Source organism: Montipora capricornis, chromosome 12, assembly GCF_036669925.1.
Source record: "Montipora capricornis isolate CH-2021 chromosome 12, ASM3666992v2, whole genome shotgun sequence".
Taxonomy (NCBI): domain Eukaryota; kingdom Metazoa; phylum Cnidaria; class Anthozoa; order Scleractinia; family Acroporidae; genus Montipora; species Montipora capricornis.
In genome coordinates, this window is record NC_090894.1 from 21,476,817 (window position 1) to 21,486,816 (window position 10,000).

Consider the following 10,000-nt stretch of genomic DNA (forward strand, 5'->3'; position numbering starts at 1 on the left):
TACATGTAACTTATTTATTATTTTGCTTAGGAAAAGTACAATTTTTAAATTTGACAATGTTAAATATGTTGAATTGTATCCATGGTTGAAATTTTCAGAGTTGCTTACAAGTTGTGATGGAAGTGGTAGAGCTGGGAATTTCAGGAAGCAGGTCCAGAGAGATTCCAAATGTTAGTCGTTGTCATGATAATTACACATCAATAACAGTAAAAAGGAAAACTGTTTAATATGCAAACTCATTCATCAGACTGAGTGAGATGAAGCTCATTGTGTGATAAATTTGCTCCTTTCACAGCAGGATAATTTAATCCCCCTAACTGCATGAAATTGTTTAATTAATTTTTTTTTCTATATTTTTATGTGTCACATTCTCCATTCCTTATCTATGTCCCTGCAACAACATTCATTGCATATGGGTGCATAATTGAGTTAGCCTAGTGCTTTTCTTGCAAACAAGTCATTTTAAAATTTGATTCAACTCTTAAGGCAATGATTGTGAAACTCTGTGGTCAAAATGTTAACTAGTCAACCACGAGTTCAAAATGTTAGCACAGATTAAGATAATTAAACTGAATGATACTGTGAAATCAAAAAATATTTATCTTTGTTACTTTTTCAGAATCCACAACAAGGAATTGACACTGCTCCTCGATTGAAAGGTAATGAAACTACATGACAAGTTGACTCTTCTTTTTCAAGTAGGCAAAGGATCAAAGTGCTGTTTCTACGTACTGTTGGCACAAAGAAACTTAAGTACGTAATCAGGAGAGTTTGTAGGTTGTTATTGCAAAAAGCAAATACCGAATGAATTCATTCATCTGTTAATTTTATCAACAACATGCAATCAACTGTTCAGACCTATCAGGCCCTGCTTATTCAAAAGGTGGATAATGCCATTCACTGGATAAATCACTATCCATTGGATAGCGCAATTGGTTTCGCTATGACTTATCCGCTGGATAGTGAATTATCCGGCGGATAGCGGTATCCATCTTTTGAACAACTGGGGCCAGATTTCTAAGTACTGGGATACATTGTATGGCTGCTGCAAAATGAGAAAAACCACCTCTCCAAGGATTCTAATACACTGCAAGATTAAAGTCACTTTTTTACACTCAGTGCAACATAAAGTTGCTCTGGAGACAATGAAACGACATTAAGTGTATCTTATTGACATGGGACTCAATGTAAACCAACTCAATGTTGCACTTTAATAGCAAAACAGAATAAAATTATTAACTTTCAAGGGTCCAAAGGCCCAAGCTTTTGATAGTAATGTGGGTTGTACATTTCATTGTTTTCCTTCATTTCAGGTGACAAGGAATTGAAACCTGTTTCATTTAGAGTTAGAGAGGCAGCAGAGGGACTGTTGACTGTAATCATGGAACACTTGGTATGTCATTTATGACAATGTTAGGCTTTCAGCCGCTCTCTAATTTTCCATTGAAAAAGACAAGGAACCCTGGCTGCAGCTGCTCATATTATCAATTAAATGCAACCACACTGTGGGGAGGGTAGTTAGTGTTTTTCAAGAGATAATAGAAAGACTTCCGCACCCCTCCCTCTCAAGAGTTTCTCAAAACAATAGAAAAATTTGGGGAAGAGGTGGTGGTGTGGGGGGGGGGGGGGGGTTGGAGGGTTGCAACCTGGTCCTGGAAAACAGAGAGCCAGGATTGGAAGTGGGGATTAACAGTCATTCAAAAATGCACCTTGTTACCATAGTTGTGCTGGTGATCGGTTCAGTGAAAGGCCTTGTTTCATTTGACTGCAGTTTTTGATATTCTGCGAATTCTTGCTGAGAATTTGGGAATTTCAAGAAGTGTCCTTGTTTGTGAAGAAATCTGCATTTGTACAAGAGCCAAAAAAACCTCGAGACGTTATTGCGTGGGTCCTGGCAACAGCAGGCATGATTGATGCTAATAGATCTATTTGACACTGTAAACTGATACCTACATTTTTACAATAGGGAGCTTTCCCGTCACCTTGCGGCCCGGCTTCTTTATCGTCGCTGCTTGACGAGGAATGGGTTCTAGATCACGTGTACCCATCTGATGGCTCAGCGAAGGTGCGTCTGTTATATAATATAGAGCGTTTTCAGTTATATAACATAGCGCGTTTTCACTCACGTGATTAGAATGGATGCTAATTTGATGAAACAAAAGAAACTATTTGCATAAAAATAGAGTTCAATTCCCAGAGGATTAGTTTGGAACACCAACATGGCCGCCGTTTCTTTGTTTTGGAACACCAAAATGGCTTCCGTGACGTCACGAGAAAACGCTCTATAAGGGAGCTTTAGCAGCGAGGACGCGCCAACGAGTACGTCATTTAAAAGTAAAACCACGCTATAGCAATCATTTGGTGTTGATTCTGAGTTGTAAATTCAGTTGTTCAGAATGTAAATTGTAAAGCAACTTTGGCGGGATTTAACTGGTACAAACGGCGTGGAAGTGTCTCTACAACCTCAAATTTGATCATTTCACGTTTTTTCGATGAAAACGGCTAGGAAGTGTACCAAAATGTAGAGCATAAAAGCAGAAGCGTTTACATCGTATTGGCTCCTGTTTTTATTCTTTTTATCTCGTCAATTACGCCTATCAAATCACCAGCTTGATCCAACTTATATCTTGTGTCAGTCGTATTTTTTTCGACCGCGGTTGCTTGCTTAAACTTTACCAAAATGTCAAACGCACTAGCTAAGAGTGCAGAAGAACTGTTTGTGCTCATTGAAGCTATTGCGTTCTCTGTTTGGCGTTCACTTTCCCGACGTCATCGTGGCTTAAGCTCCGTCTTATATCATCGCCGGGTGCATTTTCTCATGCTGTATGTAGCCAGAAACCCATAAGGGTTGAAACGTGTAACGCGCGTTCACAGCTTCCGAATATTCAGTGCAAAGTACCATACGTGGAAACCCCTCGCTCCAGTTAATTTCGCGCAAGAACATTGGTGGTATTGCGTCAGGGTGTTCTTGCGAACTGATTAGGTTGAATGTTTCTCTCTTGTCGTTCCAAATATGGTACTTACCAAACTGAATATTCAGAAGCTTGTTTCCCAGCACACAAGGGGCCGTTACACGTTTCAACCCTTATGGGTTTCTGGTATAGCCTAGTAACCCGTTTTTCGACACAGCACCACTGCTTCTTTGGAAACTAATCCGTTCATTTCTTTGTTAACAGACAAATCGAAAGTTCCAGTACTACGTCATTCAGGACAGCTCCATTATATTGGGCTTGTTAGAAGAATCACTTAAACCAAAAGGTATATGGAGGCTACTCATCCCTCAAACTTGGACGAACTATTCCTGTCTGCTAACAGACATTTTACTTATATTGCTTAATTGACCACTTCCCACAGAGGCTTTTCAGGGCCAATAAAACGAAATCAATGAAACAACAACGTTTTTAAGAATCCCAACTGGCCTGATGCAAACCAGTTGGCTATTTACAAGTGCAGCCGCGAAGTTGAACCAGGGACTACCAGGAACAAATTCAGCGAGTGGTCAGAGCGAGTCTTGAACCCGGGAACTCCGGATGTCAAGACAAGCGCCCTAACTACACTGGGCCATACTTCCTCCTCCCTATGTTTTGTGTGAGAAGTCGACAAATAAATAATAATCGTTTGTCTCACAATGTAGTCACTTAGCTTGTAGGTCAAACGTGAGACAAACGATTTTAGGTCCTACTATTTATTTATTTATTTACCACCATGATGACTAATAATCACCTCTTTTGCGAGAAGTCGAAAAGTTCATTGTTTTCCCCACATTTACCTCAAATTCCTTTTTTTCCAGACCCTTTGCCGACATTGTCAGCGGTTTTCCGTGGACCTTCTGGTCGCTACGTATGGACCATGCAGTTAAGACAATTTTCAAGACAGAAAAATGTATGTTATTTCATTGCTTTTACTTTAATTAATCACATTCGACGTAGAGAATCCTGTGAACCAATCACGGTGGAAAACACGTTCGCGTATGTGACAGTTGGCTTAAAAGGCCTCATGACATTTTTTCCAATGACCATTTGATATAATACTAAACCATTGCTTGCGAAATGCGATTAAGAGCTGCTCTAATTTGCAGGAACAATCTTGTTTTACTGTATTCTTTAAACGGTGATGTCTCCCCCCACCCTGATTTCTTTCTCTCAGGACTTAATTGAGGCCCATTTAAAAGACCCTGGACGTCCATCTCCAGATAAGACGCAACCCCGCCCACCACCGAACATCAGACACAGGGCTTTTCCTGAAGCTGTGGATTCAGTGCCTCTTACTAAAGCGTGAGTAAATGGTCCTGAACTGTTTGTCAGTGTACCAAAGGGAGATTTGTGAGAGAACAGTGACTGTACCTTACTTCTGTTTTACATATTTCAGTTGCGAATAATTATAAGAAAGGGATATGTCAAAAAAGACTGTTTATAGATAGTCTTGGACGTTAATTACAGACAAAGTGATGCCCAATTTTTTCACGTTAACATTAGCACCTCTTTGTTTATTTGGGTTTTCGAAATCACCCCAAAATATACCCTTGCACTGTCGTAAGTCTTCCATGATAATCCCCCTTCGTTCAGGTCGTATAGTATTAAACAGTGTGGACAAATTACCCTAAAAACAAATTGGTACGAGCCGTTTCAGAGTGAAAATAGAGAATGGAAGGTTCGCATTGTTACACTGAGGTTTTCCGTGAAAACTCCAAATTTGACATCATGCAGAATGCCTCTAAAACGTGCTAAAAGGGAGCTTAGGAAACGAGGACGACGACGGCTCGAGGACTTCATTTAAAAATACGAGTTCGCGTTATTCATATCACTACGAAACTATTTCATGTCGTTTCGCGTTAAAAATGTGTAGTAACTGTCAAGGAATTAAACTGGTATGAGTGGGTTGGAAGCGTACAGAGAGAACTGAAAATTCATCGTCATGTGCTAACGTCCTCCACAGAACCTTGAATTTGGTCATTTCACGTGGTCATTTAGGAGATGACGGCAAAGAAATGTACCAAAATGTAAAACGCACGTGCAGAGCCATTGTTTTTGCTCACCAAACCTATTGTTTTGTAGCGTCGTCGTTGCCGTCGGCGTCGTCGTTTCGTAAGCTCCCTAAAAATGCGTGGCGCACGTCGGCTACGTCAAAGGCAAAGTCGTAAAGCAAGAATATTATTGGTTAAAAGCACAATAGTGATCGTGTGCACGTGCGTGCATGCCTTGGCCGAACTTCACAAAACAACAACGTGAAATCAACGTCTCACGTCAGCGTGAGCAAACAACAATGAACCAATCATTTTCTGCCGTTACTTTAGAGCCATTCGTACCCATCCAGTTACAGGATAGATCCCTGGTATTGTACAACTGGAGCAAGATGAAATAATCGCGAAATAAGTACTTATTTTGGAGTGACGTTTTCGTCGACATTGCCGTCGTGGTTTCTTAAACTCCGTTTTGCCTCTTCTACAGCCAAAACCTACCATGTCATAAGATCAGGAACACTGTTTTGCTACGTGCAATTTAAGTTGTATCGCCTTAGAATCTTTTGTCTTAATTTGAGTTTTCTGGTTTTTTTTAGAGATCGAAGCATCCCAGAACTCGATGAAATTCTCGATACCAAACTCGGCGAAGTTCAAGATCACATGCGAACACTCATGCAGAAACAGGTGCGTATTGGATTCTCGCTGCTCGTTTCAATTTCAATGTGTTTTTACCTCATTGTTTTTAGATTTTAATTTTCTTTTTTATTAATTTTCTCCTGTCTAAAAGTAACGACATGTAAGATTGTTGAAAATTTAAACAAAACAGCAAACAATAAACGAAGACAGGGCTAAATGAAGGGTGCTCTTGTTAATTGTATAAATACCAGTCCGCAGATACTTACATTTGCATACAAAAAAGCAGATACAATAGTATCTAATAGTGACTGACAAGTGAACTGTTTGTTTCAGTATTGATCAAGATAACGATGGAATAATGATAATAATAATAATAATAATAATAATAATAACAATAATAATAATAATAATAATAATAATAACAATAATAGTAGAACTTTATTTTCGCACAATGTTTAAAGCTGAATAGCTTGTGGGGTCGTGCACAAATGAAATCAAATCAAATTAATACATATCACGTCATATTGGTTTTTGAGGAGAGGGGAAACCGGAGTACCCGGAGAAAAACCTCTCGGTGCGGAGTAGAGAACCAACAGACTCAACCCACATTATGACGCCGAGTCTGGGAATCGAACCCGGGCCACATTGGTGGGAGGCGAATGCTCTCACCACGACGCCATCCCTACGCGCCCTGGAATGATGTTAGTTTAAAAGAGCTATCTGCTTGCTTTTTTTTGTTGTAAATGCTACTTTTTAGAGCGGCGGCGGTTTCAAAGTGAGAATCGGAAAGCCGCATCTAAAGGGATAACTTTGGCCAATCACATCAAACACAGGTAGTTAAATGCACCAATCAGAACGCAACGAAATACTTGTGCAGCCGACCCCAAGCGCGGGAAAACGGAAGTACCTCTGGTTGGGTGAGGATCTGATATAAATTTGGTTTATTTGTAAGCGCAGCACTGCAAAACAAAAGTAATCGCGGAGTAACGTTACGGCTTGTTGTCCTTCCAAAATAGTATTTGGAATTTGCCTGGGTTTTTTAACGTTCAATAATGTTTCCTCTATTCAGCTCGAACACGAAACGGTAGCGCAAATAAAATTGAATGAAGAGAAGAAGAATGTGAAGTTCCCTGATGCAGACACCGAAATTAGACCGCCACGGTAAGTTTGATCCTTCAAGTGACCTTCAGTGGCTTCTTTGTGTAGCAAGTGTGGATTATTTGGTTGATATTTGATATGTTCTCACCGACTGTAATTACGTTTTCCAGGCCCTGTCAGGCCTTTAGGCCAGCGAGGCTATTGCTTTCTCATCTGGGCTTGCTCAGCATTGAAGGACTTACGGTAAAAAGATCTCCCTCCTCCCTAGTTATCTTTTATTGTGTTTTGACTCGTTCGCCAAAAAACATTGCGAGCTTACGCGATTTCTGTTTTAGGGAAATCCAACACGGCCATTTGAAGATGCTAGTCTGCTGGCACTCAACTCCACTTCCGATGAATTTTTCCGATCTTTGAAAGAACTGGATCACTTGTCGGCTCGAACACAAGACACTGTCTTTGTGTTTTACGTGAAGGCTGAGCAAGGAAGCGCGCATGAAATCATTGAAAACAAGGTAAAGTGATAAAAACTTTTCTTTCGTTTTTGGTTTCAGCTGCCTCATCTTTAATTTCTTGTTTGGTATCCAGTACCAATTTTCCTCTTTTGGGTCAATCAAGCTGCTACTGCAATGGAAAGATCTGGTTTTTTTCCTGCTCATTTCGAAAGTGTGTTTGTTTATTACACGACTGCGAAGTTTTTAGGCTTTTAATTAGTTCTTTTACAGTGCAACGCGCCTTAACGTGGCCACCCAACAAACTTTCACATTTGACGATTACGTGTAAATACATCAACTCAACAACCCATGCAACGGTGTTCCAACTTACAACTGTGTGAACTTTGCAAGGAGGCGTGACTGTCAAACAAATTCACACATCCTGATTGGCGGACAATTTGTAAAAAACTTTGTTAGGTGGCCACGGTAAGACTCGTCGCACTGTAACAACCAGTCATTACTAAATTTAAAATGTTCAAAGTTCTGAGTCGAGGAAAACGTTACGTCGAGAGTGAATTAGATAAGAGTGTTGTTATGGCATGGGTAGGCTCCCCAGCCCACTCACAGATGAGTCTATTTTTAGAATACCCGTTCCCGCGAAAGTTAGTTGTCGTCTCCCTGGAAAAACATGACAGAAACAGTAACGCGTGACGTGGCTTCTCCTGATTGGTTTAAGTAGCGGCCCTTTGTTTGCTTTCGCTCGTAAAGTGTACCTAAGAATAAGTCCATTTGTGACTGTGCTGTGGCAAGACCGCAAATGATAGAGAAACGCTCTTATCGAATTCTCTCTTGGTTACATCAAAGACCAAGAGCCCATTACTCATTCGCTTAAGAGTGCATTGGTGTAACATACAGCACTTGAATATTCTGCATTATAGTTCACATGCCTTGCATTCTTAAGCTAGTGAGGTTTTCATGTCATTTTCTTGTCGACCCAGCTTTATGGGGCCTTTATGGGATCAATCTTATTAATTATTACTTATTAATTATTATTAATTAATTATTATTACGTGAGTAATAACGGACCCTAAAGGGTCAAAGTATACATCCTTAAGATCTAGCAGTCAGGTGTAAGACAAACATACTGTCGAAATCGAAAAGAAGGTAAGCGTGTCTTTTTAAAATCTCAATAGCACTTTAACGATTCTCTAAATTTGTCCGTACTAGATCAGCTCCTGTAAGCACTCAAAGGCATTCACTGAGTTCCTGCTCTCCCTGGGATGGTCAGTAGATGTTGATTCGCATCCGGGCTGGGCAGGGAACATTCAAGAGGCTTGGAAACAAGGAGTAAATAATTCTTCGCTTCGTCCGAATGACGCGAACTTTCCCCAGTCTTCGCCAAGCAAGTCCACTGTCCCTGGCAGTGGCGGTCGAGAGATGATTGAGAACGAAGCATCGAATAGCCGGAAGAGTTTGCGGACAGTACACTTTTCGTCGTCTTCGTCTCCAACGCCGAAATCCAAACCAGTTGATGAAATTCTGTATTATTCCGATGTCAGTTGTGAGGTGGCCTTTATTATGCCGTCGTTGCTTCCAAGTTATCAGGAGTTCCGGCACATGCCAGGGCAGACAGAGAGCGCAGAAGAAGGAATTCTACCATCTCGGCGAAGGAGGACTCGGTCTGGAAGTACCGGGAGCCTGGAAACGTTAAACAGCAGCCAATCAGACTTAAGGAGTGCGCTGTCAAGACAAACTTCTGGAGGGGTGATTGGACACGAGGTAAGGGTTACATTTACATTCTAAAGTGATCGCCATGGTCTCGCCTCCACTGACTTTTTCACTATTGAACATTTCCTATGTTTTTCTTTCGTATTTTTCTTCGAAGCAAAGCGTTTACAAGGCAAAAGCAGTTTAGGCACAAAGCCAAAATGTATTCTCTGTTTGCGCGTTCCACTACTCAACAATGAAACTGGGCTATTTATTTTCGAAATTACGAAAAACCAAGTGCAGTAAATTTTCCGAAGACAACCACACAGGGTTTGGGATCAGTACTTTCAGTGCAAAATATTCATTCCCACGAAGCATGATGCAAGCATACTTGTTTTTGTTCTGTACAATCGCAATTGTTCTGTAGCAAGACCGACAAAAATTGGAAAAAAGACCAAGGGGTGTCCAATAACGGAAGTAAGTACTGAACAAAATTAGAGAACGAATTTTAATGGTCTTCAAAAGGCCTTCAAAGGCAAGTAAGCTCACCACAAGAAACTATTGACAATGCAAGTGGCTAGGAGATCACTTTGATTGAGCAACAAATACCGCGCGGTTGAATTCCCAATGCAGTGTACAACAGAAATCACGTAGATTTCTCACTCCAAATATCCTTGTAACGTTACTCTGCTCACTTCATTTTCGAAAAAAAAGTTCCAGTCTTCCCAATGAATCAAGGAAATATCCACTCAAAAAGTGAATAACATTTCTTCTTTGTGTACTTGTCGCCGTAGTGAATATCCCAGAGTGCAACACAAAACCAGGTGCAAATTTCTTTATTCACCGGGGAGGGGAGTGACAAAATTGCAAAAATCAATCCACAAAACGTTGAAAAAACCAATTTAACTTTTAAAATCGCTGGGTGACCCCTATTTTTTATTACATAAAATGTGTGAAGTGTGAAGCCCATTAAAGTCGAGATTAATTTTTAGGGCTGTGCAAATTTGATAAAGGGCGCTTTTTAGTAACTACAGAGAAGGGCTGTCAGGCTCAGAAATGGCTCTGTCTTCACGTTTTTGTGATTAGAAACACATTTATAGAATTATCCGGTTGCAATTTGTTATTTATTTTAAAGATCTTTGACGTTCCTGTTGTTTTACTGTAAGTA

The 10,000-nt window shown here is 40.4% G+C and overlaps 1 protein-coding gene across 1 annotated transcript in view; it reads left to right on the top strand.

The window, feature by feature from the left end:
- The window catches only part of LOC138026468 (ral GTPase-activating protein subunit beta-like), a 26,915-nt gene that overhangs the window by 12,740 nt on the left and 4,175 nt on the right, over positions 1 to 10,000 (top strand). The window contains exons 9-20 of the mRNA XM_068873835.1: positions 99 to 170; positions 620 to 659; positions 1,314 to 1,393; positions 1,967 to 2,065; positions 3,177 to 3,258; positions 3,791 to 3,882; positions 4,147 to 4,274; positions 5,557 to 5,644; positions 6,666 to 6,757; positions 6,865 to 6,937; positions 7,030 to 7,206; positions 8,353 to 8,904. Coding sequence (XP_068729936.1) covers positions 99 to 170; positions 620 to 659; positions 1,314 to 1,393; positions 1,967 to 2,065; positions 3,177 to 3,258; positions 3,791 to 3,882; positions 4,147 to 4,274; positions 5,557 to 5,644; positions 6,666 to 6,757; positions 6,865 to 6,937; positions 7,030 to 7,206; positions 8,353 to 8,904 — 1,575 coding nt within the window. The remainder of the gene's footprint in view (positions 1 to 98; positions 171 to 619; positions 660 to 1,313; positions 1,394 to 1,966; positions 2,066 to 3,176; positions 3,259 to 3,790; positions 3,883 to 4,146; positions 4,275 to 5,556; positions 5,645 to 6,665; positions 6,758 to 6,864; positions 6,938 to 7,029; positions 7,207 to 8,352; positions 8,905 to 10,000) is intronic.